Source organism: Desmodus rotundus, chromosome 1 (genome assembly GCF_022682495.2).
Source record: "Desmodus rotundus isolate HL8 chromosome 1, HLdesRot8A.1, whole genome shotgun sequence".
NCBI classification, from domain to species: domain Eukaryota; kingdom Metazoa; phylum Chordata; class Mammalia; order Chiroptera; family Phyllostomidae; genus Desmodus; species Desmodus rotundus.
Genome location: NC_071387.1, coordinates 188918960 through 188946794, shown reverse-complemented (window position 1 = coordinate 188946794; position 27835 = coordinate 188918960). Strand labels below are relative to the sequence as shown.

The window sequence follows — 27835 nt, the reverse complement described above, 5'->3', positions numbered from 1 at the left end:
TGTGTTTTTATTTGCATTTTTAAAAGACAAAGTGTGTGTATGTGTGGTTATCTGTATGTGCATGTGGGCCTGCCCACGCACGCGCACACACGCATGTAGTGTTTATACGTGCTTAGGATGCGTCTGGGAGGAAACACAGGAAGCTGCTAAAAATGGTTTTCTCCAGAAGCACTGTGGGTTTTCCGTTGTATGTATTCTCTATATTTCTGAAAAACCAAAAAGTAACACTTTGCAAGTGTTCTTCTGTCACTTAGTGGCAACTGAATGGAGAAAATGAGATGACTTTTCTCTCCCGATTTTCTGTACATCGTTTTCATTAAACTCTGTATTGAAAAGTTACTCATGACATCTTGCAGCTGAACCATTTCCCATAGCAACATATTACGGTTTTGCTCTATAAGCAGCTGAGAAAAGTAACTGGGCATTGAGCTGTGTTTGGGGTGTGTTCTCCAGAAACACATCTCAAGGACTGCCTGGACCCAGGGGGGTGGGGGGGCAGCCTTTAGAAAGTGACAGTGAAGCCAGCGTCGGAACCATGGTTTTCTGCTGCTATTTTCGTGAAACGAAACCAGATCTAGTAGGATGGAATTCCTTTCATTAAGGTTTTCTTGCAGAATTCTCACTCCAGAGAATCCTGGCTCCTACCACCCACCACCCATTTCTTTAATTGTGTAGTAGCATCAGGCTTATTACCCCATGCTGTCAGGAAACAGCTCTGCCAGCTACATGCAGTGCTCCTATGCAGCTCCTTCTGTCTCTGGTCTTACCAACACCATTTCCAGAGTCACCCAAGCGAGCCCCCATCCTCACTTCAGCCCTTTGGCGAGGTTGTTGCATACAGCTGCCTTGTTTAGATTCTTTTGTGTCGATCTGCATTATTTCCTGGGAGGACCCTCCAGAGTTCACTCTAATGCAGTAAAGTTCTACAGATTTTGACAAACGTCAAGCCTTGTATTCTCCATTACAGTATCACATGGGATAGTTTTACCAACATAACATTTCCCTGACCTCTGCCTAGTCATCCCTCCGCCAAACCCCGGCCACCACTCATCTTTCCACTGTCTGTAGCTTTGTCCTGTTTATTCAGCGTCATGTAACTGGAATCAAATAGTATGTACCCAGTTCATAGTGACTTTTTTTTACCTAGCACTGTGTATTTAAGGTTATGCCATGTCTTTGGGGGCCTTGAGAGCTGTTTTTTAAAAAAATGATCTGAACACTGTTTCATTGTAAGGATGTAGCACCGTTTCTTTGCCCATTCACTTATTGAAGGACATCTTGATTGCTTCCAGTTTGATGGTTACAAATAAAGCTTTTATAAATATTTATGTGCATGTTTTTTTCTGTGGACATAAGGGTTCAACTCAATTGTGTAAATATGATTTGTGGGTCATATGTTAAAACTGTGTTTAGCTTTTTAAGAAACTGTCTTCACATTGGCTATAGTCAGCCCGTTATGAATTAGAGTTCCTTTGTTCCACATCTTTGCCAGCATTGGGTATTTTTAGTTTTGGGGCGTTAATCTTTCTAACGGGTCTGCGGTGGCTTGTCATTATTGTTTTAATTTGCAGTTTCCTTACACAGCAAATGTTGAATGTATTTCCATATGCTCTATAGCCATCTCTCTCTATCCGTGAGAGGTGTGTCTGCTCAGATAGTTTGCCTATTTTAAAAATTGGTTTTTTTTTCATATTGTTGAGTTTTAAGTGTTCTTTATATATTTTGGATACCATCTTTTTTCAGATTTGTATTTTTTAAATGTTTTTCCAGTGTGTTGCTTGTCTTTTCTTTGCTTACCAGGGTCTTTCACAGAGGAGAAATTGTTAATTTTCATGAAATCTAGCTTATCCGTTTTCCTTTTATGTGCAGTACTTTTGATATGTTTTCTAAGTCATTGCCGAACAAGTGCATTAGAAACAGCTATGAAGAGAACCACAGTTTTATTTATGCAACACAGTACTGTAAGTGTATGTATGTGGTACTCGGTTCCAGTGCTAGGCAATTTAATGAGGAAGTCATACAATTCAGCTTCTCCCCTAAGAGACATTTATTGTCTAATGGGAGTTCACTTGGCTGTGTCTCGTGGATGTGCAAAAATAAGTGACCTGAGGGGAAAGGCACACTCCAGGTCCTGTCCTGTGCCAGGAACCCAGGGAAGGCGTAGATTATAGGTGACATTAATTGGCTGCATCAGGAACAGTTTACTGAAGCAGGAGCATTTGAGAAATTTCTGACACTCCACACAGTGAGGGACAGCGGGAGAACATCTCAGGTGAAGAGGCTAGTTCAGCCGCGGTGAGGCGGGAAATGAAGGTTTCATTCAAGAGACAGCTAGTTATCTGTAATTTGACTTAAATGTTAGGGTAAGCGTGGGGTGTATTGACTGGGAAGGTAGATTGAGGACACACTTTGGGGGCATTTCTTGTGCACTGAATCCTTTGTCTTAATGTGGCGTGTGCTGGAAGTTTGTGAGCAGGGGTGGGATATGGCCAAATCTGCCCGAGAAAGATTCGTGTGTGTGCAGGCCCACATGTGTATTACTTATGTTCAAATTTACCTTTTCTCTAGTTGGGGTTCGTGTGGATCTGCAGCGAGCACAGCAGCTTCCAGATGTAACAGTTGGGGTTTTCTTGCTCAGGGTGAGAACTCTGGGCTTGCCAGGGGTGTGGGGTAGGGGGAGGCTGTGCTTGGTGAGCGAGAAATTTCCATACTCTGACCTTCAGGACTGGCTCACCACGGTTGCCCTGTGGAACCTAGCTGCTTCCCGTTCCTCACCTCGGAAAGGATTGCCTCTTCTCTAGGGAAAATTAGTTTCTGCCTTTTATCAAAATGCGAGAATTGGCAAAGTGGCCACAACTGTGTAAAATGTTTCACAGCCCAGGAGAGAAATGACCACTGTGAGTACCGTGAACCTTTCTCCCCAGTTCAGTTGGCTTTTGTTTGCTGCTTGTTCAAGGTCAGGAAAATCATATCGCCGCTTTAGTAACCAAGCTTTCAGTAACTGTTTGAAGCCTGATAAATTTCTTATCCAATATTTATTCACTGCTTTTGAGAGTTTGATGGAGCAGAGAAAGCAAACAATGCTCGAGAGGCCTTACGTTTCCTTCCATTAGTTTCTGTGTTAATTAGTAAGACTTTCTTAGTGTGGGGCTGGGAACGATCATTTGATTGGTGCGACATAATCAACTTCTGGAATTTCTGACTTCTTAAAGTCGAAGAAGGGTCATCAAAGGTAACGTGGATTTATTTTGCTTGTCTGTATCTCAAGTTGGAGTGGGGTAGAGGTGCATCCCATAATGGCATGCAGACACAATATACCTAACATATTAAATCCTCTTCGTAAGGCTCAGTGCAGTGTGCGGCCCCTACGCTGCAGTATTCACTGATCAGAGTACAGGATCCTGGATTCCAGCATAATTTTTCCCCTAAAGGAGATTCTAACTCATTCCTTTGAGAATTGTGTCCTGTGGAAATATGCCACCAATTTGATAACATCACTAGGAAAATAGGTTTGCTATGCATGAGTTTGATTCACGTGTTTTCAGGAATGAAAAGCTCTATGAGACTTACTGATTGTTTGACTTAGGCAAATATTGAAACTGGTTTGAACAGGCCAGTGAGCCTTGCTCAGTTCCACTTTCCTCATCTGTAGAATGGAGTGATGTTACCTGACAGCCCACCCCATTGGGGTTTGGGGGGTCAAGTGTATACGGATTGAAAGATTGGAGGTGGTACCTCACACATAAACGAGGCTGCTAAACATGAATTAGAAATTCCATGTGTATCATCAACAGCAGATCTTTGGATGTTGCATAATAGAATTCTTTAAAAAAATTTATTAATGTGTTTAACATTTTGTGGTTATTTTGGACTTTCAAAATATATGCTTAATGGAATTGAGATATGTGTTGATTAAAATCTATGAAGAGTCATTCAGAAATTAAGGCAATAAAAAATACCTAGTTAATGATAGTTATTATGAGAATGAAATTTAACTTGAGCCTCCTGTCAGCCAAGGCAAAAGGGAGAATACAGTGCATTTTCCACTTTGTTTTCTCTTTTAATCACTGTATTTTCAGTTTATCTTGCCTGAATTCCTTTGGCGCGGCGTAGGGCTTAATTAAATTACAGTGAGTTATATAGTTGTCAGTTTACAAATTTATAGTCAAATAAAGATGTCATTTCTTCTAGAGATTCACTTTTCTCCCTTCAAACCAAATTAAAAAAAAAAAAAATTAATCTAGTTGATCCAGGTGAAGTGATACTGTCTGTACAGCAAGGGATGGTGGCAGAGTGAAAAAGGCATCACTTATGTGCCTGTCCCACGTCCTTGTCCAGCTGGTCCTCTCTTAGAGTGATAACAAGTGGTATATCATTCTCTGCAGGAGACTGTAGGTCTCAGGCTGGCTGTAGCGCTGATTTCCCCGCCATCACCCAAGTCAGCATGTGTGACCTTTACCATCAGAGTAGAGAACAGCACCTTCCCCCTGAAGCCACCCTGGCTGGTTGCCACCCCACCCTTCTTCCTGGGTGTTCGGTTGGTTTCTGTGAGATCTCTCGAGTATATTTAGAACCTCAAGGGTCCATAGATAATAAACTTAGTCTATTTTCTTAATTAAATAAGAACAGCTTGAATGTCCCCATACCATAGACAGGCAATGATTTCCAAGTCTGCTGTCACACCTTTTATTTTCGTTATGCGGTATTTATGAAATTATGGAAGGCAAGGTAATGTTCAGCGTAATCACATTCATTAACACATAAACAAACTTTCTCTGCGTCCTCTTGGTGTAAATCACCTCCTCTGTCCCGTTGCCCTTTATTTAGATTTTAAGCAGCAGGAGGCAGGGCTTGCGCATAATTGAGTTTTGTGGAGGGCTTGGCATGCTCTGTTTGTTTTGTCTAGGCATTCTGAAATCTTATTTTTTGAGGTTGTTGGTGGGGAGGGGGATTCTAATTTTTTTGTATAATTAGATTACCTGAAACTAAATACATTTAATCCTGTCTCCAGGATGCAGGCTTACTCTTGCATGCACCCCTTCTTGTTCATTTTAAGTGCCTCCATGTCTGACTGGCTTTTAAAGGACTTTCTTGGAAAACGCAAACACACACAACAACAACAACAACAGCAACAAACAAAAGCAGCTTTACTGAGATGTAATTCACCTACTATGCAGTTGACCTCTTGAGAGTGTACAATTCAGTGATGTTTTCTATATTCACAGATACATACAGCTGTCGCCACAGTCATTTTTAGAACATTGTCATCACCTCAAAAAGAAAGCCCGTCTGTTTTCACTGTGCCCGCCCTTGGTCCCCCTCCCTTTCGCCATCCTAAGCAGCCACCGCTCTCTGTCCGCAGATGTTTCATTCTGGACGTTTTCTATGAATGCAGTCAGGTCATATGTGGTCTTCTGTAACTGGCCTTTTTCACTTAGTGTGATGTCCTCCAGGCTCATCCCTGCCTTAGTTTGTTCTTTTCTATGGCCAAGTAACACTCGGTTGTGTGGCTCCGTCCCATTTGCTTTGCCTGTTGGTTAGTTGATGGACATCTGGGTTGTTTCTACTTCAGAGCAGCCTCGCAGCAGCAGCAGCAGCTTCCCTGGTCTCTGGCCTGCTTTCTCTTCTTCACCCGATTCCATGCAGGACTTCTAGAATCCATTCTGGGTCTGATTTTTACCTTGTAAACAATACTACTTTTTGCATGTCTTCAAAGATACAGAGCCGTATTGAAATTTTCATGCTGTATATATGGGATTCGTTCCTTCTTTGTATTTACTACAGCCTAATATTTTTCTTCACCTTTTTCCTTAGCTTTTTCCTCCTCTTCCCACCACCCATAGCGCACTCAGTAATGACCCAGTAGGTATCTTTCTGTACTTCTCTGTGCCTGTGTACTTAGACATACTCACGTACACATACATGAGTAAAGGAGGGTTTTTGGTGGAGTCATAGTTTGTTTTACATAAATGAGATTATTGTAATTTCTGTGCTGTGTTTTCTCATCTTGTGGAAGGCCTGAGAATCAACTGATGTATCTTTACTTTGGTCTTTTTTTATTTTTTGTAACCCAGCTGAACATTTCATGATTTGCATGATGTCAAAACAGTTTCCAGTTTTGCCATTGCCAATAAGATCTTTCTACGGCATAGGTCTGACCACGGTCATCTCGTGGGCCATCTCGTGGGCCATCTCGTGGGCCGAGCCCTTATCTTGACACTAATCTTGAAAACAGTGGCCATCTAGGTTGAGCCCTGTGTCCACCCTCAGCCCAGGCTCCTCCCCGCCTCCCCGTGTTCTCTCTCAGACTAACTAGTGAACAGGCTGGGTTTTCTTTCTGGCTCTTAGCGTTTGTTCATGCTGTGTTCTCTGTGTGGAACGGCCCACCTGCCCAAGCATTGAATAGTACCTGTAAGAGCTCAAACTCTGGGTCAGACTTGGGTGCAAGTTCATGAGCTGCCCATACCCCTCTTCAGTATTTTTCTCTATCCTATATTCTCAAGGAAGTTAATTTTAATATTTATTATGGCTTTGTATTAGGCTTTCTACTATAAGTAATGATGTTTGGTGCCCACCCATCACCCTTCTAAATTTCAGAGTCCTTGGAAATGAAATCCAGCCCATCTGAGTGCAGTATGTAGAGGCAAGGGGCTGTGGGAAGTCTGCACCTTTCTCTCAATTTTGCTGTGAACCTAAAACTACTGTAAAAAAAATCAAGTCTTTAGAAAAAACTACGGAGACAATAAAAAGATTAGTGTTTAGTAGCAGTGGGGGTTGTAGAATTGAGTAAGTAGAGCAATAGAGGGTTTTTAGGGCAGTGAAACTACTCGGAATTAATGATGGATATATGCCATTATATGGTCACCAAAACCTAGAATGTATAGGAGTGAACCCTGACGTAAGCTATGGACTCTGGGTGACAACAATGTGTCGGTGTAGATTTAAAATCCAGCTACAACAAATGCACCATACTGGTGGGGGATGTTGACCAAAGAAAAAAATCTAGCCCCCCTTTTTTTAATTTAATCCTCCCCTAAGCATGAGTCACAGAACGTTGCAGGTAGAGGCATTTCCTAATTTAGTATTCAGTAAATGGATTGAGACCTGATCCCTGTGTCTATCATTGCCGAGGCGAGTGGCTGTCCCCACCAAAGCTTCCCTGTTAGTCCCATGCAGGCGGTCTTTGTGGGAGTGAACTCAGCCCTGGAAAGCCAGTTGCCAGTGAAGAACTGGATGGAGTGCATTCTCGAGTTTTAAAGGGCAACATGCCTTTAGGTTTGTGACTTGTCCGGTCTCAATTCACCAGGAAAGGATGTGAAAACTCAAAAGAGAACCACCAGTGGAAATGCAGGCTTACCCCCCTCACCATAGCGCTGTGGGTTGCCCCTGGTGACAATCTGCCTGTAGATCCCACTCCCCTGGTTACATTTCTGTGAAGGGGCAGAAACACAATCGCAGTGGGTGCCTGGAGAGAGCGGCTGCTCCTGGTGGCTCCCTCCCCCCCCTCCCTGGGCTGTATGAAATCCTACAACCACACCACACTAATTAGCTGAGAATGGCAGGGGTTGTCATGGCAACCGAGCACTTTTTAAAGCACAGGAATGGTGTTCATTATTGTTCAGTGTCTTTAGCTGTGGCGAAAAGGTCAGTGTGGCCGTTGTTTTCCATATGAATTTTGGCCCCAGAGCCAAACTGAAAGTGGAATGTGCCTCTCGGAGAGACTGGAAGATGGTAAGCGCAGCGGAACTTTTTGGATGGGGCAACGCTTGGGCGATATATTTTAGCATGTTTTGATAACTAGTGCCAAACTGAGGAATTATATGGACTTTGTTAATGGGGATTGGAAGAAAAGAAGCAAGGAAAAACAGTATAGGGCAGGAGAGGTGAAAGCTTGAAAGATTCTTTATTTACAAAGTTTGGGGAGCACTGACAATCACATACTGAATTAGGAGGTTTCTCTGACTGTGAATTGAACAAAGGTGACTAAGTCTGATGCTTTCTGCGGTGTTTGCTGGGCACTAGCTCTGTACGAGTCTTGGCTGCTGTCACATTACGTTCCCAAATAAACAGAACAGGCACTTTAACCAAACGCTTTCGCAGCAGTAGCCTCTCTCCATTTTTATTAAACCGAATACTAAGGTGGAACAGCAACCAAGGGTAATTTTGTTTGCATATTCTTAGGGTTTTCCTACTTTTCTAAGGCTATCTGAAATAATGAAGACTAAAAACCTGTGAGCCAGAATTCTTGGAACATTTGCCCTAATTTATGGGCTGTCCTCCTGTAGAATACTGCTGAGTAAAGATGATCAATGTTTCTAAAATAAATTAAATTAAAGTCAGCCTGCTGGAGATGATGGCAGTTATTCCATCAGAAGCTGTAAGGGAAATGTGCTAAGCATTCTTTACACTTATTTTTTGGCAATTTGGAGAACGTACAGAGTAACATGGCTTTTGGCCTAATTTTGTGTTAATGACCGACCGTTTTTATGGCTCACGAGTGTGAGCTACTTTCTCTGTTTTGCACTTTTAAACAATGTCCTTACAGCCTATGGCACTATTTTTCAGCCGTTTTACACACAGTTGTGTAGGATAACAAAGTCCAAATTAATTAAAGGGAATGGGTATTTGAATTAAAAAACAAATCACCGCCCACAGAAAAGGGAATGGGAAGTGGCCTACTTTGGGGCTTTGCTCTGAAAGACTTGTACCCTGTGAGCACTGCCAGATTGTGTGGCAGCGGAGTGGGTAAGACTGGGTCAGAATGCTAAGTCTTGGTTTCCTCGGTCTTTAATTTGCATGTTCTGGGATTAATTTATTTAGTGATCATTGTATGGAGCTCTCCTTAAATGGGGTATTTGACTAGAAATTGAGAACATTGAAATTCTTCATTTTTGTCTTTATTTTCCATTACCATCCTCACCTCTGGCCCTCACTAGGTCACTGCATTCTTTAATTGAAGTTTAAAAAGTAAATAAGATGATATTTGTATGGCATTTCAGATTCTTTGGAAAATGTAGTATTAAATATGGTGGTCCATTTGTGATATTTGTTGAACAATCAGAATTGAACCACGGCTATTAATATCCAGGAATTATTGGTATCTTTTAAGCTATGATAATGGTGGTGTGGTTATATTTAAAAATGACATATTTGCAAATGAGATTTGCATAATATCTGGGACTTGGTTTTAAAAAAAAATCCCAGGGAGGGAAGTAAGTGGGCTCACAAATGGGGCCAGATTGACAGGGTGATGGGGGGTGAAGCTAGGTGGGGGTGCCTGGGGTGGGATTCATTTTCTGAGTTCTTTTTGTGTAGGTTCACTGTGCCTGCGTGTACGTGCGTGTACGTGCTTGTACGTGTGTGTACAGCAGTGGTGGAGTGGCCTTGTTAACCTTATCTTCCCACCTTCCGCGTGTTTCAGATGCCAGACCAGTTTGACCAGGCGGTGGTGCTAAACCAGCTGCGGTACTCCGGGATGCTGGAGACGGTGAGGATCCGCAAAGCTGGGTATGCCGTCCGAAGACCCTTTCAGGATTTTTACCAAAGGCAAGATGGAACTGAATAAATCCTCTTTCATTTCAAAGGGACTGCAAAAGAGGGAATGCCAGTCAAAGGTGACGCTGGGCCCTTTACCTTACAGGTATAAAGTTCTGATGAGGAATGTGGCTGCACCCGAGGATGTCCAGGGGCGGTGTGCAGCCTTGCTGCAGCTCTATGACTCCTCCCACAGCGAGTGGCAGCTGGGGAAGACAAAGGTAAAGTCACAGAGAACGAACAGCCCACCGAGGCCCTGAGAGATGTTGGGGCAATGCCAGGGGCTTTAGTGTTCAGTGGCACCGCTGCCCACTTGTCTTTGTAACATTGGAACCTTGCTCTTGGGGTCATGCCCAACATCGTCTTCTGTCCTCCAAACAGCATTTTATTGGAAGTCCTTGACTTTTCAGTAGCTCTTTTTTTTTTTTGTTGGGGTGCACATTGAAACATCAAATCCTAAGTGTTTCTGTCTGTGATCACTCAGGCAGCCAACACACATTTGCTGGTGAGCAACTAAGTGCCAGGCAGCCTTCAGTGTCCAAGAAGATGTCTACTTTCTTTCTATGTTCGCACATGGTGGGGGGCAGAGAGTGAGCTCTGGTTTCTCTTCCTTTCCTTATAGAGGCACTAGTCCCATCGTGGGGCCCCACCCTCCTGGCCTCATCTCAGCTTAATTATCTCTTAAAGTTTCTGCCTCCAGATATACCATCACTTGAGCCTTAGGGCTTCAACCTAAGATTTCAGACATTCAGTCCATAATATTGACTAATGTGAGGTCAATGACAAGTATTTACGCTTCACCTCAGGACCACTCAGCAGGGGGAAGTGTGTAGTGGACATTTTCTTCTGCACCTGAGTTATTTTAACTGGCCAAGGATTTAAGGTACGAACGTCTAACAGGGTGGAGAAGGCATGCAGAGGTATTGTATCAGTTATCTATTGCTGTGTAACAAGTACCACAATTTAGCAGCTTTAACAACACATGCTAATCATCTCACAGTATCTACAGCTCAGGGGTCCAGGCATGGATGGCTTCGTGGATGCTCTCTCCAGCGTCCTCCAAGGCAGCAATCAGAATTTCGTCTCGGGCTGCCTTTCCTTTTGGAGCTTGGGTCCTCTGCCAAGCTCATGTGGTGTCAGAATCCAGTCGTTTGCCGTTGTAGGACTGAGGTTCACTCCTGTTTGCTTACTGACTGCTATCTGGAGTATTCTCCACTTCTGGAGCTCCACGCCAGCCCCCCCCCCCCACCAAGTTCTTTACTGTATGTATCTTTCCAGCAATGGTATTATTTACCTCTGCATCACTGGTTAGAATCTGCACTTTCTTTCATGATGTCACCACTAGGCTTTCCTAAGATTTAACTTTCTTACTTTTTCTTTTAAAACACTCACCAGAGCAAAAACATTATGTGTAAAATCCTTAATACCAAAAAATAACCTCAAAGAGAAGTTTCAGTACTTTTTTATAGTCCAGTCTTGATGAAAACTGCTTCTGATTCATGGTTTTGAAAAACAGATTCAGATTTTTGTAAACTTTATCAAGTGAACTTTACACTTAGAGCTTCCGTTCTTTATCTTCGTGTGTGTGTGTGTGTGTGTGCTAAAGATAACCGTGTCTTCATGCATCACCAGCATGCTCATTGCAGTTCTAGGGAGAAGACTGTACAAAAAGCATTATTTTTTTAAAGATTTTATTTATTTACTTTTAGAGAGGGGGAGGGAGGGAGAAAGAGAAGGCGAGAAACATCAATCAATATGTGGTTGTTTCTTGCATGCCCCCTACTGGTGACCTGGCCTGCAACCCAGGCGTGTGCCCTGACTAGGAATCAAACTGTCATCCTTTGGTTCCCAGGCCAGCACTTAGTCCACTGAGCCACACCAGCCAGGGTGAATAATTATTTAGGAGAATTATTTGTGGTAGTTTTATACATGTTGGGGAACCCAGAGTAGGAGTAGGTAAGGCTATGAATGCCATGTGGTAGGATTCTCTATTTCCTTTATTTGTCCAAATATCTTCGAGAAGGCAAAGCCAGAGAGTCTGGGAAAATGTACCATCAAGAGAACATAATGCATCATTATAGACCAGAGTGAACCACAGGAGCATAAATGTAAAAATCACGAGTGAGGAAAGGTATCATTTCACTCCCTCCCCCAACCAAAATGCCCACATGCCGACAGTTAATAGAAAAGCATAAACATATTTGGCACTAGGGTTTTTTTTTTTAAGGGAATAATTTAGAACATCTTATTTATGTGTTATATCTGGAATTGCATAATTAAAAGCTACCTTGACTGATGGAGGGTCAAAGTCATTTTTTCAAGAAAACGTTTTTCAGCCCTGACCGGTGTGGCTCGGTTGTGTGGGCGTCATCCTGCAAAGCAAAAAGTCGCCAGTTCAGTCAACGCTTAATGGTCAGGGCACATGCCTGGGTTGCAGGTTCGGTCCCTGGTCCGGGTGGGTATGAGAAGCAACTGAGCAGTGTTTTTCTCCCTTTCTTTCTCCTTCCCTTCCCCCGCTCTACAAATATGTAAATACAATCTTAAAAAAAATATTTTTTCAAGAAATTGGAATTCTGGTGCAAGTGCCAGTTACCAGACACTTGCTTATTTGACAAGCATAGAATTAAGGGGTCATTCCCTGAAACAGGCCAGCGAGTGGCTGTAATCCGTGTAGTCCCAATTCTGGTGTTCTTGTGTTGGCTAAGTTGGTACGTAGTTTACATGGTTCAATTCTAATTTCAAACTCAGTATTCAGAATTAACACGCATGATGTTAATTTTTTATGTACATTAAAGTTTTTGAAGCCAAGATGTTCTGATTGTAATCACTTCATGAGCACGAAGAGTGGGTTTTCATGTGACAGCAAAGAGCATTTTACAAATTTCTTAGATTTCTTTCCCTTCCTTCCTCCCTCCTCCCTCCCCATTCTTTCTTTTCTCTTCCCTTCCCTTCCGTCTCCTTTCTTTTCATTTCCTCTTTTCTTTTCTTCCCTTTCTTTCTTTCTAGTGTCTTTGTGTCTCATTGTTTACACTTACTTTAGGACTGGTGCTAGTCCATGAACTACTTGTCCTGGCCCGTGAGGAGACAAATATTCAAACTTCAACAACAGTGTTACAGTCCTTTTATGCCTGTTGAGTTTAATAATGATAACAACAACCATAAAAGAAGACTTTTCGTTTTTTCTTTCTAGCAACACATTTTTACTATATTTTACAAATACCTTAGTCTGTGACAGATGGAAATTTTTAAAAAACAGTAGGCAACACAGGCAAAATTAAACGAATAGATTTACATCAAACTCCAAAGCTTCTGCACAGCAAAGGAAACCATTATAAAATGAAAAGGCAACCTACTGAACAGGAGAAAACATTTGCAAATCACATATCTGATAAGGGGTTAATAAAGAATTCACACGAGAATTCCTTATTAAAGAATTCATACAACTCAATAGCAAAAGAAATAAACAATCCAATTAAAAAAATGGGCAGAAGATCTGAATAGACTTTTTTTTTTTAAGAAGACTTATAGGCCAACACGGATATGAAAACAGATGCTTAATATCACTAATTATCAGAGAATTGCCAAAAAAAGGAAAAAAAGCCCACAAACAGGTACCACCTTAAGCCAGTCAGAAAGGCTGTTATCGGAAAGATAAGAAATAACAAGTGTTGGTGAGGATGTGGAGAACAGGGAACCTTTGTGCATTGTTCGTGAGAATGTGAATTGGTGTAGCTACTATGAAAATCAGTATGGAGTTTCCTCAAAAAAAAAATTTAACAAGAGAATACCATATAACGCAGCAGCTCCGCCTCTGGGTATTTACCTAAAGAAAATGAAAGCAGTAACTTAAAAAGATAAAGATACGTTCACCTTCATGTTCATTGCAGTGTTATTTACAGTGACCAAGGTAGGGAAACAACCTAAGCGTTCGTCAGTGGGTGAGAGAGTTAAGAAATTGTGACCCAAAGAAATATTATCCATCCATGAGAAAGAATAAAGTGTTGCCATTTACAGTAACATGAATGAGACTTGAACATCATGCCAAGTGAAATAAGTCACATGCGGAGAGACAAATACTGTATGATCTCTTACATGTGGAATCTAAACCAAAGGGGTCTTTAAAAAAAAGCTCATAGAGATACACAGAACACATTGGTGGTTGTCAGAGAGGGGGGCGGACAAAACAGGTGAAAGGGTCCAACTTCAGTGACAAGTCGTGGGGATGTAATATGCAGCAAGGTGACTGGTTAATAATACTGTATTCCATAAAGCTCTCACCACAAGAGAAAAAAATTTGTGATGACAGATGTCCTCTAGACTTGTGGTGATGATTTTATAATATACACTATTGTGGCTCAGGACAGGCCACCCCCAAGTATACCATAGGAGCATATTATTTTAAATTCAAAGATCGTTGAGAAACAGCCCTGCACAGAAGAGACACTGATTCCTCCCTCACCTGTCCCCGAAAGCAGGATGTGCACCTCCCGTGTGGAAGTGCCCTGCCTGTACCAGGAAGACCGCAGGCATCCCTGTCACCAGAGACAGGGACTCAGTGCTGAGAAAGCTGCCTGAAGAAACTTTGTTGCTTCGTTAGTTTGCTTCCCCAAACACAAAGCCCTTGGTTTTGTCTCATCTCCACAAGTAATGTTTTCTGTGTCTAAAATGGCATCTATGCAACCTGCTTTGGTCATTTGGGGGGGGGGGGCGGCCTTTCTGAGACTTCCATATGTACTTAATTATAGTTGTTTTTTCCTCCTGTTAATCTATCTTTTGTCAATTTAATCGTTAGACCAGCCAAAAGAACCGAGAGGGGTAGAAAGAAATATTTCTCCCCCTTGAGAAAACAAATGTCAAATCATGATAATGTGTACCTGAAACTAATACAATGTCATATGTCAATTGTTCCTCTGTTAAAAATAACAATAACAATGGCCCTTTCCCACAGAAGCTTTGTGCTGGGAAGTATGGCTGTGTGCCTTTAGAGCAAACTTAAGGAGAAGGGGGGGGAGGCCTAACCCCCCCAAAATATCTCTGACATGCCCTCCTTCTCCAGCCACTTTCTTTGGTTCTAACGTGTCACTCCCTCCTGGGCAGGTCTTCCTTCGAGAATCCTTGGAGCAGAAACTGGAGAAGCAGCGGGAGGAGGCAGTTACCCAGGCGGCCATGGTGATCCGGGCCCACATCCTGGGCTACTTGGCACGGTAAGAAGCACCGAGGGCAGAAGGCGTTAACCTTCACGAGGCCTTATCCAGTATAATCCACCAGGTGGGGTAGCCTGGTCAGTTGCTTTTCCTTAAAACAGAGTAGGTGGAGGGTTAGGACCAGGTTAAAGAGAGCCCAGGTCATTGCTCCTGACTGGTGAAGCCAGTTAATTTGGTTAATTTGACCTTGGCAGAAAGTAGGAAAGGGGACTCCTAACGTCTCATTTAGAGTGAAGGTGTGAGGGGACTGTGCGAAGGTATTTACCTTGCCTCCCAGGTTCATCTTCCTTGAACACTGAAGACATAGGCAGCCTGGTTGTTGACTTTGGTATTGTGGCTATTGGTAAAGGGGCATCCCGTTGGGTCCACGAAGGCCCACTCTCCAGTGTTCACCAGATAAGGCAGCTGCTTTTCATGTGCATTTGAGTTGTGTGCACCTCCGTGGACCAGCATGCCACTCGGAACCCCACACTGGTGAATTTTTGCAGTCCGATGCTGTGCTGCTATAGCGGGTGTCTCTCCTCCCTCTGCCCACCCCCCACCGCGTAAGAACAGGAGAATGTGTTAAAATCTCCTTTGGTCCTATTTACAACCTAACTTCCTGCCAAAACTTTCAGAGTCAGCATTAGGGATTATGTGTTTATGTTTTAGCCAAGATCATGATAGGGTTCTTGCTTTACTTTTGTTCGTTGTTATTCTTTTGTTTTTCTTCTGTTTTATTTTGCCCAAAGGGGCCTCCTATTCACTACAGACTCTGTAATGAGAGTATCTTCCCAAACCAGGTCCCATTCTTGTGTCCTAGGGCTTTAACGGAGATTCACTGGAGGAGCTCGAAGCTTCCTGACCTCAACAGTTACTCTGTTGTGCTGTGCTTTTGTTTCCATTTTCAGAAAGCAGTACAGGAAGGTCCTTTATTGTGTAGTGGTGATACAGAGAAATTATAGAGCGTTCCTTCTGAGGAGAAGATTTCTGCACCTGAAAAAAGCAGCCCTAGTTTTCCAGAAGCAACTCAGAGGGCAGATGGCTCGGAGAGTTTACCGACAGCTGCTGGCGGCAAAGCAGGCGGAGGAAGAAAAGAGGCGACGAGAGGAAGAGGAGAGGAGGAGACGGGAGGAAGAGGAGAGGTACGGCACCTGGCTTGCTTGGATGAAACAGAAGGATACCTTTTGAGTTTAGGCTCAGCATCCATCATTGCAGCAAGAATTCCCAGTGGGTGCTGCTGAACTTATAATTGGAAACAGTAGCTTCTTGTGGCTCAAACGTGAAATTCCTTGGCTGCATTGAAGAGTCGGTTTTGTATTTTTTATTTTATGCACAGAATAATTATATTGCTAAAGAAGAGGCTTCATCCTTCATGCTTTTTAAGTTGTTCTTAGCAAAGCTTTTTAAAGATAATTAGCTCTCTAACAAGCAGGTCTGGGATTTTTTTTTTTTTTTCATTGTGTCTGCTTATTTTCACTGTCTTTTTTCTTTACTGTTCTAGAGAAAGAGAGAAGGCACAAAAAGAAGCTGAGCTCCGTGCCCAACAGGTGACAGATGGGGTTACCATGTAGCATCTCATCTCTCTGTTTCCTTCCCACTTCAAACACTTTAACTCAGGATTCAGACCTCAAATAAAGTATAAAGATGTAGGAAGAACCTTAGAGGAGGTTAGAGGTGGTTATGGGTCAATTTCCAACCCATTACAATTGGGTGAAATTAGTGAATGTCTAAGATTTCAGTGTGAATCACGACAGTGGATTTCTCTAACCCAGCACAGCCACTGTATTAGTTTGCTCGGGCATGCCCGGGTGGATTGACAATAGGAACTGATTTTCCTCACCACTCTAGGGCCTGGAAGTCTAAGGTTAAGATGGTGGGAGGTTTAGTTTCTTCTGAGGCCTCTCTCCTTAGCTTGCGGTGGCCACCTTGCTGTGTTATCATGGGCTCTTGCATCTGCGAGGGCATCCCTGGTGTCCCTCTGTGTCCCATCTCCTCTTACAAGGACACCGGTCAGATTGGTTAGGGCCCACTTCACAACCTCATTCTAACTTAATCACCTCTTTAAAGGCTCTGTCTCCGAATATGGACACATTCTGAGGTACTGGGGTTAAGGCTTCAACATAACTATTGGGGGGTGGGTCACAACTGGGCCCCAAACAAGATCTTGTTCTTCACTGCAAAGGAGGAGGGACTTGTCCTACGTGCCTGACCTCTAAGGCTTGCCTTCCTGTTTCCTCCAGGAGGAGGCGGAGCGGAAGCGGCAGGAGCTGGAAGCCCTGCAGAAGAGGCAGAGGGAAGCCGACCTCAACCGGGAACTGGAGAAGCAGAAGGAAAACAAACAGGTGGAAGAGATCCTGCGCCTGGAAAAAGAAATCGAGGACCTGCAGCGCATGAAGGAGCGGCAGGAGCTGTCCTTGACTGAGGCCTCCCTGCAGAAGCTGCAGCAGCTGCGGGACGAGGAGCTCAAGAGGCTGGAGGACGAAGCTTGCCGAGCCGCCCAGGAGTTCCTGGAGTCGCTCAACTTCGACGAGATCGACGAGTGTGTCCGCAACATCGAGCGCTCTCTGTCGGTGGGGAGTGAGTTTTCCGGGGAGCTGGGTGACCCTGCTGAGAGTGCCAGTGCGGAGAAGCCCAACTTCAACTTCAGCCAGCCCTACCCCGAGGAGGAGGTCGACGAGGGCTTTGAGGCTGACGACGACGCCTTTAAGGATTCGCCCAACCCCAGCGAGCACGGCCACTCGGACCAGCGAACCAGCGGCATCCGGACGAGCGACGAGTCCTCGGAGGAGGACCCCTACATGAACGACACGGTGGTGCCCACCAGCCCCAGTGCCGACAGCACCGTGCTCCTGGCCCCCTCGGAGCAGGGCTCCTCCAGCGGGGAGCCCACCTACTGCATGCCCCAGAGCAATGGCGGCCTCCCCTCCCCGGAGGGTGATTACGACTATGACCAGGACGACTACGAGGACGGCGCCATCACCTCCGGCAGCAGCGTGACCTTCTCCAACTCCTACAGTAGCCAGTGGTCCCCAGACTACCGCTGCTCCATGGGGACCTACAACAGCTCCGGGGCCTACCGGTTTAGTTCCGAAGGGGCACAGTCCTCGGTGAGTACCCTCTCCCCTGGGGGCGCAGGCTCCCCCACACTGAGGTGGGCGTTGTCCCCGACCGCTCCCTGTTGTACTGTTACTTGGATGAAGACTCCCCCATAAACCATGCCAGGATTTCAAAGTCAGGCCCTATCTCAAACCCTTTTCTTCTCTTTCCTAAAGCAATCGGGTTAGTAAAAGGAACTTTGATGTGTCTGTTGTAGGCTAAACACAAACCTCAGAGCTGCATTTTTCCCAAAGCTTAAGACAACTGGCATATTCAGTGGACACTGTGGCTCTATCACTGCTTTGCAGCCACATGACAGGGACATGTGACCTGCCCTGGCTGGAACTGGAATGGCCCAGGGCATTTTGGAGAACTTTCCTTACAGTGGCTTTCCGGTCCACACCGCAGGGTGTTCTAGCTTGTTCTGGTTGTAAGGGAGGAATCGTTAAGGACTTAAACATGCCCTTTCCAGCTTCTTCATTCATTATTTACTTTTATTTTCCCCCCCCTTTGGCCACACATTAAATACTGCCGTGACTTTCTAAGACTTGAAGATATTTTTAGCTTAGTAATTTAAAGGGAATTAACTCTTGCATGGTTTGATGGCAATTACAACTTGAAACAGAGTGTTATTTTTAGAATAGGTGGCCTTTGGATTAAATGATGTCTAGTGTTTACATATCCATGCAAGCGATCATTTGATCTTAAAAGCTGGTGTTTGTAGTTCTCAGTTTTTGATGAGCTCTCTGCTGTGATGTTATGAAAGGCATATTGCGTGTTTATCGGGTTTTTTTTTTTTCCATGTTGATAGATGAACAAGCGTGTTGGTCACTTGTTTTCTGGTGTTTTTGCTCACACTGGCTCTCTTCTTGTCGTCCAGTTTGAGGACAGTGAAGAGGATTTTGACTCGAGGTTCGACACGGATGACGAACTTTCTTACCGGCGGGACTCTGTGTACAGCTGTGTCACGCTGCCTTACTTCCACAGTTTCCTGTGCATGAAAGGTGCGTACGACCTGCAGCCCGCCAGGTGCATGGGTGTGGGGTAAAGTAAGGGAATGCTGAGATTTTGCTCTCACTAAGGCTGATGGAAGGGACCGGGAATGTCCCCCTCCCTGCCCCTCGCCTCGCGTTAGTTCTCTGGGTGCATGGAGAATGCCGTGGTGGTGACATGGGTGACATGGTGACACCAGGAAGAACGTTGCCTTGACTGTCCCCACCCACTTGGTACAGGATTAGGACGAAGAGCTTACAACCACTGTCACCAGTGATGAGAATTAACAGTTGTACGTTTTGATTGCTATTGAACTTTGAATGTAGTGTCTTGGACCTTATTCCTTGAGGATCTTGGAGGATACTCATTTTGGAAAGTCTGTACCTTTTTGGAAAGGACCTTGTACTCATACCTTATTCGTGTTTTTGACTCTGACTCTGAATCAGTGAGAGAAGCCATGAGAAACCATAATCCCCACCTAGTTCTGGTAGTTTTACATAGTTGAGCAAAGGGGGCTGTGGTGCTGCTCTCATGCCCTGGACTGGATGAGCAGAAAGAGCCCAAATCTTGGGGACGGGCCAGGGATAACAGAACCATTGCTCCCAGGTGGTGTCCTTCACTCTGCAGCCCTTTCTCTCCTGTTCCTGTTTCCCCAGAATCAAGTGTGTGTTCTCTGCCCCTTTTCTTCACTCTCTTTCTATGATCGCCTTTAGTCATCTGCTTTTCCTTATCTTTCCCCATCAAATACTTTTTATTTATGTTGTTTTCTTTCTCTTTTTCTTCTGTTCTGTGCCTCTGCTTCTCTCTTTTACTGGCATATTTTTTTTTTCATATCTCTTTTGTCCTCCTTAGTATTTTTTCTGTTATGTTTTTCTTTTGCTTTCGCTGTTCCTGCTCCCCTTCTTTAACAGTGGTCTAGCTACTAACATCAGTCATTCACTTTTCAAAGCTCTGCCGTTCTCAGCTGCCCGTCCCCAGGGTGCTCATGAAAACCACACCAGGTTTGTTTTAGTGGAGATCTGCCTAAAGTCACTCATTGGTGGAAATTTTTATAGGGGCCCTAGAGAGATAAAGATTGAGAAATTCTAGCTGTGACCTAGCTAGCCTTGGGTCGTTTGATAAAGGAAAACATGTAATCAGAAATCGGGACCTAATGGTTCTTCAGGAAGTGCCCAGTCATAGCTTTTAAGATTTTCCCATGCATTTCTCAGAATAAATATAAGCTTTTTGTTATTAATATATTCCCCTCCCCTTAATTTTAGTCCCTAAGTTAGCTTTAAAATTCCCTATATTGCTATATCACTTTTAGTTTTTAAATATGGCATTGATTTATTACACAGTTGTCTGATTAAGACAAATAAGATTAGGAAAAAGTAAACATACATTCAAAGCATTAAATTTCAACATTAAAGCATTAAAAGCTCAAGAAGGTAAGCAGGTGAATTTTTTTGGCAAACTCACCACTTAAAAAAAGTTACTGTGTAAATGCCTCATTTAATCTTTAATAAAGTCTTAAACTGACAAATAAGAGAAAGTGATAAAGAAAATTCAACTACCAGATTATGTTTTATAAGCATAAATGAGTTTTTACCAGTTTAATAGCCTACTAAAGGTGTTTGCAGTTGGAAATTAGTAACAATGATCAGATTCTCTAAATGATGAACTATTGAGAAAGCACCTGGAATTGGGGGGGGGGGGGGGGCTGAGAACAATCCTACTAACAGTACAAGAGCACCAGCGTGAATAAACTGACGGAGGTGGCTGTGGTGACGGCTGCTGTCATCTGTGTCTTTGAAACACCTGTGAATTCTCCTCTGGGCTTGTTGGAGAAACCCAGATTAAAGTCTCAAATCGGAAAGAAAGCGTTTCTGGTCGTCCTTGGCAAGTTTGCCGTTTGTTAGGAAACAGCTCTGGAGCTTGGCGTGATCACGAGACTGTCAGCTAAGTGAGTAAGAAACGTTCTGGATACAAGAAGGGCCAACAGTTTGTCTTGTTCAGCAAAGAAGTGCGCTTCGCACCCCACGCCCAAACCAGTGTTGGCGTCGCCTTGCTTGTTACAGTGCGAGGTTTAGATCCGCACTCGCTGGGGAGATTAACCTGAGAAGGTCTTACACTTAAGTTTATTTCTAATCTGTAAAGTAGAAGTGTTTTCTTTTATACTACTTTCAATATCCATGTTTAAATGTCCCTTATTTTTAATACTGGCTGACAAAAGAAAGTAACTTATGGGCATTTTATAATTTATTGAAGTAGGTTTTGTTCTTCAGTGGATATAGTAAAACAGATTTTTGAGTGATGGCGGATTTTTCAAGATTGTTCTTAAGTGATCTTGAAAAATCTAGAATACTGAGATTAAATTATCCGGCTAGAAAGGTATTAGAAATATTTTTTTTATCTTGTAAAAGATGACATTTATATATCTTTGTCTTCCTGTCTAAGTTCACTCAACAAAAAAGTTGCCCGCTAAATAAATTTCAGCTAACTTGTCCTATTTTTTTAGGTCTAATCACAGTTCAGCTGAGAGTCTTTCTTTGTTTCATATTAGAAATCGTGTACTTTATACGTATGAACCATTTTCAGATGCTTTTAAAAAATGTGTTTATCTAAAACAAACTTTTATTTTCCTGTGTAAGTTAGAGTCTATTGCTAAACTGCAAATTCACTGACAAGTCACGTCTCCTTGACCAAATAAGGCAGGAATGTGTAGACTTTGACACCATTTTAGACTAATTTCCCCTCTGGGGCATCTGAAGAGAAACTCGCAGAGAGCTTCTCACCCCGTGGCCCATGACTCATTGCGGGGTAGAGAGTCAGTTTGGTACAAGGAAGGGGCAGCATTCTGGTGTCATCCAAGCAGCCTACAGTGATATCTGCCCAGTGTCTCCTGAGCACAAGCCAGCAGTGCCATCGCCCCTCACTGAGGGGTGTCTGAGGGCAGGTCACTTGAGGAAAAGGTAAGGACAGACTGAACCTCAAGACCTCCTGCTGATTTTGCCATCCAATTTGATTGACTTTTCTTAAACCCCTCCCTGTCCAATATTGGGGGGAACAGGTGGCTTAATGAACTCCTGGAAACGCCGCTGGTGTGTCCTCAAGGACGAGACCTTCCTGTGGTTCCGCTCTAAGCAGGAGGCCCTCAAGCAAGGCTGGCTCCACAAAAAGGGCGGCGGCTCGTCCACGCTGTCCAGGCGAAACTGGAAGAAACGCTGGTTCGTCCTCCGCCAGTCCAAGCTGATGTACTTTGAAAACGACAGTGAGGAGAAGCTCAAGGGCACCGTGGAAGTCCGGACGGCAAAGTAGGTCGATGCACCTTGGATGTGGCCATTGGGTGGTGCTCTGGGGCCACTTGATCATCTGTCTCGGTGCCTTCAAAGCGAGCTGGTGCGAGTTGTTTGAAGCAGTGGACTGCACTAGGTGTTGAGTGAGTGCTAATGAATTATTAGGAAATTTAGGGAAACAACTTCACCTATAACAATTCCCTTTCTGTGGTTACACTCAAACATTTGACTCTCATTTTTGTAAGATGCCACTTGGACATAATTAGCCCATTGGAGATGTGACTGGTCAGAGCCTGATGTGAATGTTGAACGGTTGGTGGAGATTCTTTTTATCATCCTTTTACTGGTCAACATACCACTTTCAATTCTTGTACACTCCCAGCCGTGCCAGCGGATTGCTAAATTGGGAGCAGACTGCTGGCAAACTCAAGCAGAGTGCTGGCAGACTGCTCCCCGTTGGAGGTGTTAGGTTTTTTGTTCCGTTTTGTTTCTAGAGATTTAATTGACGTAGAACATTATATTAGTCTCAGGTGTACAACACAGATTTGATATTTATATACATTGCAAAATGACTGTCGGTACACAGTTACACATTTCTTATGATGAGAATTTTTAAGATCTCCGTTCTTAGCAGATTTCAAGTATGCAAGAATACAGTGTTACTGACTGTGGGCCGCACCCTGTACGTCACATCCCTGTGACTCAGTTTGTAACGGAGACTTTCTACCTTTGACCCCCTTCCCCCATATTCTGGTACTCTTTGATCACCCTCCCCCCATGAAGTGTTTTTGAAATGAATCATTTGTCTTCTGCCGATGCTGGGTATACAGCCATCCTCATGCTCAGCAATGAGAGGAACAGAACAGGCCTTTACCCATCATGGCCCCTTTTTCTGTTGCTCTCTCATAGAACCAAAGCATTTGAGGCCCGGTTTCTTTTGTTAAGAATTAAGTAAGGTTTTCAGAAAATTGTTGGCGTTAGGGGCAGCTGGATAACTAGATAACTAAGCATAAAATTCGTTCTGCCACAGCCTGTAGCTGTACCCACTCAACTTGAGCAACCGCATAAATTTAGAAAACCGGTAAAATAAGCTTTGAGAGATCAAATTAACTCCTGAAGTCATGAGGCCTGAAAGTGACAGAGGATTCTAATGAGCCAGCATCATCAGCTTGAGAAAATTACTCATTAAAAAGGGGAAGTTAACAAGGAGAAAAAAAAGTGTTTCTTGTATTTACAGGCAGACAGCAGAGTACTGGGCTCTTCCGGACTACCTTTGGGGTGGTTCATTTTAGGAGCCCATGTTCCACAAGAGTGAGTTTGGAGGGATTTGAATCTGAATCCCCCCAAAAATTTGCACAGATGGCACAGCTCAGTCCACTGAGCTTAAGCCTGTAGTTTAAGGAGTCTTGAGATCCAGAAACACCCCAATCCTGCCCTTCACCCCAAAGCCCCCAATGGAATAATGTGCCTGTATTGAGGTGGGTACAGCAGGGGTCTCAACCAAGGCCTTATGCTGCGGTGGGAAGCTGTAGTAAACTAGGAAAGACCTTGGCCAGACTGGTCCCCCATTGGGGGTCCTTCCACTAAAGAGCTGTGAGAAGAACCACAGGAAGGATGGGTAGGCCTGAGTGAGGGCAGCTGCCCAAGCCTCCAGGGCCCAAGCGGGCTGGGCCTTGTGTGGGCCAGGGTGAGAAGAGAGGGGCCCCTCCCTAGAGAAGTCAGGCATCTGGCTCTCCCTAGAGGCCACAATGGTCTTCATCATTTCTTAAAAAAAAAACAGGCTGAAGTAGGTATCTGATTTTTCCGTTAGTTTCCTACTCAATCATCAGTTTGGTGAAAGTGCTTACTATTAAGAATTCTGTGTTCCTGATTTGCTTTGGTGCTTTTTCCCCCCAGAGAGATCATAGATAACACCAGCAAAGAGAACGGGATTGATATCATTATGGCCGATAGGACCTTCCACCTGATCGCCGAGTCCCCGGAAGATGCCAGGTGAGGCACTGTGCTGTCGACCTCAATGTGACTGACTACACCCTCCCTCTTGCACGGGCCTGCGCGTCCCCGAGGTCACTGCTTACCCGCTAGCTAGGAAAAGATTTTCACTGATTTCTCAGTTGGGTGGTTGAAGGGCTCTGAGTTGTAAGAAATTGATGTACTGGTCCCCTGGGGAATCCTCCATGGGGCAGATCTGTCCAGCTTCCAGTGCCACCTGCTAGACCTGCTGCCACCCCCCCTCAGGCCTGCATTGTCTTGCGCAGCATAGGTAAACTGTGCAGCTTACACACAGCTGAAAGCCCACCCTCCAGAAGCCTCTGAGCTATGAAAGGGAACAGCTTGTGTTTGCTGAAGGATTGAAAAGGCAGGAGCATTACGCCCTGGCTCTTCAAACGCATGAGAGTGCTGGGACGCCGGGGAGGTGTTTCAGCTCTTACTGTTGAAGAACTCGATCAGATAGAACAGATGGTTAACACTTAGAGAACAAACCGTGTTTCAGGACCCCTTCTAAAGGGCTCCCCGCTGCTTCAAGTCTGTAGGGTTGTGTGGGCGGCCCCCGTCACCCAATTCTGAGCAGTGCCAGAGAACACCTTCCAGCTCATGAGAGTGATGTCCTTCAGCCTATATTCTCCTGTTTCAGCTCAGAAATCTTTAGAATCTTCTAGTGAGTTCCCTTCTAGTGAGGGCCTTTTGTGTTACCCCTGCCCTCTGAATGTTTGAGTGGACACAGTACCTTACTAAGCAGCACTGAGGGCCAAGAAAACAGTTCTTCCCGTGGGAACAGCCTGCAGCCCTGCTGAGAGCCGTGCGTTGGGCACAAAGTGGGAAGACAAGCCAGCCTGGCATCACAGCCCATCGTTCTGCCCGCGACTCCTAGAGACCACGTGTGTGTCCTTTTCTTTTTTTTTTTTTTTTTTTGTGGTCCAGGGAATGCCTACCACTTTTTAGTTGAATTACAGGCTCAGCATTTGGCAGCTGCCCTGTGTGTTTTGTGCCATAATGAACCTGCTAAATTTAACGTTTGGAATATTTTAGCCAAGGACTTTTTCCTCTGACAAGTGGAGAACGCACTTTTAAAAATTCCTTTTCAGATTCCAAGTCACACTGCAGAATGAAAGTGCAACAGGCTTTGTGTGTGTGTGTGCGCGCGCGTGTGTGAGGTAGCCTACATCTTGCATGTATATGTTTTTAGTGTTTAATTGGAGATCTTTTTGAGCTTCCACCTAAAGCAGGGACTGAGGTCTTGCCTTTAGGTTAACCAGAGTTAATGAAGCAAATTCATGTTAGACGTTTCCCTTGTCTCCATCCGTGTCTGTGTGTGTTGAGTATTTTCAAGCTCTCGGTGACATTTTTCTCCTTCAGGAATCATAGGAGATGGATTTTATTGCTTTGCCATAAAGAACTCACATGGCTTATTTTTACATATAGGTATTATTATTTTTTACTTAAATATTCACACGTATTAAGTACTTTCTCCTCTGCCTTACTTGGTAGGACTATGTGTGTATATATGTCCCCAGATCCCGCCCCCGCCCCCGCCCATAACAGTTTGTGTACAATTGTATCGGTTTCAGGTGAGCAGCACAGTGCTGGGCAGTCATACACTTCACAAAGTGGTCCCCCAGTACTTCTGGTTCTACCAGCCCCTACAGGAGGAGGATGTCCTAGCATCTCTCACATTTTGTAGTTGCTTAGGAAAGGTTGGATGGACACATGGACAGATGAATCTTCAAGACCATTCTCTTTGAGCATGTACACAGTTCCTAGTTACATCATGACTTTCGCTATGCTTGACTTCTCCGGGGTTGACACGTTTTCAGTTCTCTGATCAACATAAGTTTCCATTTTCGACTTCAAGCAATTGTTTTTCTTCTCTTCTGTGGATTTATTCACTTTAGGAGACATCCTTCCAGGTGGTTGGAAACCTCGTCCAGGGAGTGAGTAGGGAAAGTAGGCTTCCCGTGGCCTTTCTGAGGAGGCATGCCTGTATGGTTGGCCTTCTTACCTCGCAGTTCCTTTCAAACATGAAAAGGCACCTGAATGCCCCCGAGTTTTAAGTAGTATCTTGGGGTCAGTGTTTTGGGCAGGACTGAGGGTTTCGTTTTTCCTGCCAGTTTCTGCAGGAGCTCGTTGCCATTATTACATGTCTGCAGAGGTCTGTGGACTTGCAGAAAAGGTCTTCCAAAGATCTGAAATTGCACCAGCTGGTGCTTAAAGTACTTTGGCTGTTTCTGTTAACTTTGCTCTGTGCTACTAGGAAACCCGCATTCACCCCTGAAGTGTAGGCAAAGTAAAAGCAAAGTGGGTCCGAGGAAAGGTCATTTTCCTCTGTGGAGAAGGGCATTCCTGTTTGCCAGTCTAGACGTTGCCCACTGCTGACAGTCGCTCTCTTCTTCCCACAGCCAGTGGTTCAGCGTGCTGAGTCAGGTCCACGCGTCCACGGACCAGGAGATTCGGGAGATGCACGATGAGCAGGCAAACCCGCAGAACGCCGTAGTGCGTGCATGTTGGGGGTGGGGGGGAGGGTGTCCTGGGGAGGCGGGGAGCTGGAAATTTCTAAACGATCTTTTAAAGAGAAAAACAGGAATATTTTGGTGAAAAATCATACAGAAAAAAAGAACGATAGAAGTAGTAATAGGTTCCAATCCTCCTGCCTCGAACCATCAAAAGATCAAAAAAAAAATTTCCAATTTTTACCAAATCATGGGAGCACATTACACTTTCCTTTAAAGGACTTAGTGAATTCTAAATTGTATCCTGTCTCCGCTTTATCCAAGACACATATACAGAGCCATAAAAGTTATATTTTAGAAATAAGGTTTTATTTTCTCAAGAAAGACTTAACACCAGATAAAGTTTCTCAGCAGACGGAATAAGTACGAAATGCAACAACAGATCATCGTTTAAATTACGACATTTGTGCTATTGAAAAAAGTTTGTAAGCACTCCCCACTGGAAGTGTTTTAGGACAGAGACAGAAAGATTAACTCACAATTGTTTAAATGAGTGGACTGTAGGGTCTGCCCTGTCTGGGCGCTGTCTGCATTCACTGGGCACCTTCCTTGGGTCAGTGTTATTTTGCAGTGAACACAAAGGGAGCCCTTTGGTTTGCCTGGCCAGAGGGTCGTGCCGTGGGGGCATTAAGATAGTGTGCACTGTACTTGAACGGCGCTCTCATGCTCTCTACCTTCTGTTCTGTTCCAGGGCACTTTGGACGTCGGGCTGATTGATTCTGTGTGCGCCTCGGACAGCCCCGACAGGTGAGCTCCGTCGTGACTCTGAACAGTAATTAGTTACCTGCACGAGTTTGTGGCTTTCTCTGCCTCTGGGCCCACTTGCTGCTTTCCTGGGCTGTGAAGAGTCTCTCAGCCACATGTCTCCTACCCACATCAACCTCAGGAATGCAGAGTCGTCATTCTTGGTACCCAGTTTTTAAATCATCCAGAAATTTTTCTCTCTGAGTCTTTTTGGAGTGCTGGGGGAAACAGTAGAAACCTAATTTAGACAGTCAATCAAAAAAATAAATAAAAAGCACATATCATTGAAATAGTCTTTATTTAGAGAGAGCACAAATTTGGGATTCATACAGGACAAAAATGCCTGTTTGGGAAAAGCAGTGTTCTGCCACAGTATTCCGGAAAGGGAGCAGTTCCCCTTTCTAGTAACGAACTATAGAAATGACCCCTGGAAGTACAGTCTTCCCCCCTTTCGAAGTTTAATAATGAATTCAAAGATTTTGATCACAATGTATAT

The 27835-nt window shown here is 44.2% G+C and overlaps 1 protein-coding gene and 1 pseudogene across 1 annotated transcript in view; one reads left to right on the top strand and one right to left on the bottom strand.

Moving 5' to 3' along the window:
* MYO10 (myosin X) overlaps positions 1–27835 on the top strand; it is a 189983-nt gene that overhangs the window by 148234 nt on the left and 13914 nt on the right. Inside the window, exons 20-30 of the mRNA XM_024578421.4 lie at positions 9422–9546; positions 9641–9755; positions 14632–14738; positions 15629–15862; positions 16222–16267; positions 16961–17827; positions 18697–18820; positions 21862–22105; positions 23984–24079; positions 26485–26578; positions 27287–27342. Of these exons, the coding sequence (XP_024434189.2) occupies positions 9422–9546; positions 9641–9755; positions 14632–14738; positions 15629–15862; positions 16222–16267; positions 16961–17827; positions 18697–18820; positions 21862–22105; positions 23984–24079; positions 26485–26578; positions 27287–27342 (2108 nt within the window). The remainder of the gene's footprint in view (positions 1–9421; positions 9547–9640; positions 9756–14631; positions 14739–15628; positions 15863–16221; positions 16268–16960; positions 17828–18696; positions 18821–21861; positions 22106–23983; positions 24080–26484; positions 26579–27286; positions 27343–27835) is intronic.
* On the bottom strand, positions 27703–27782 carry LOC112321213 (small nucleolar RNA U3; annotated as a pseudogene).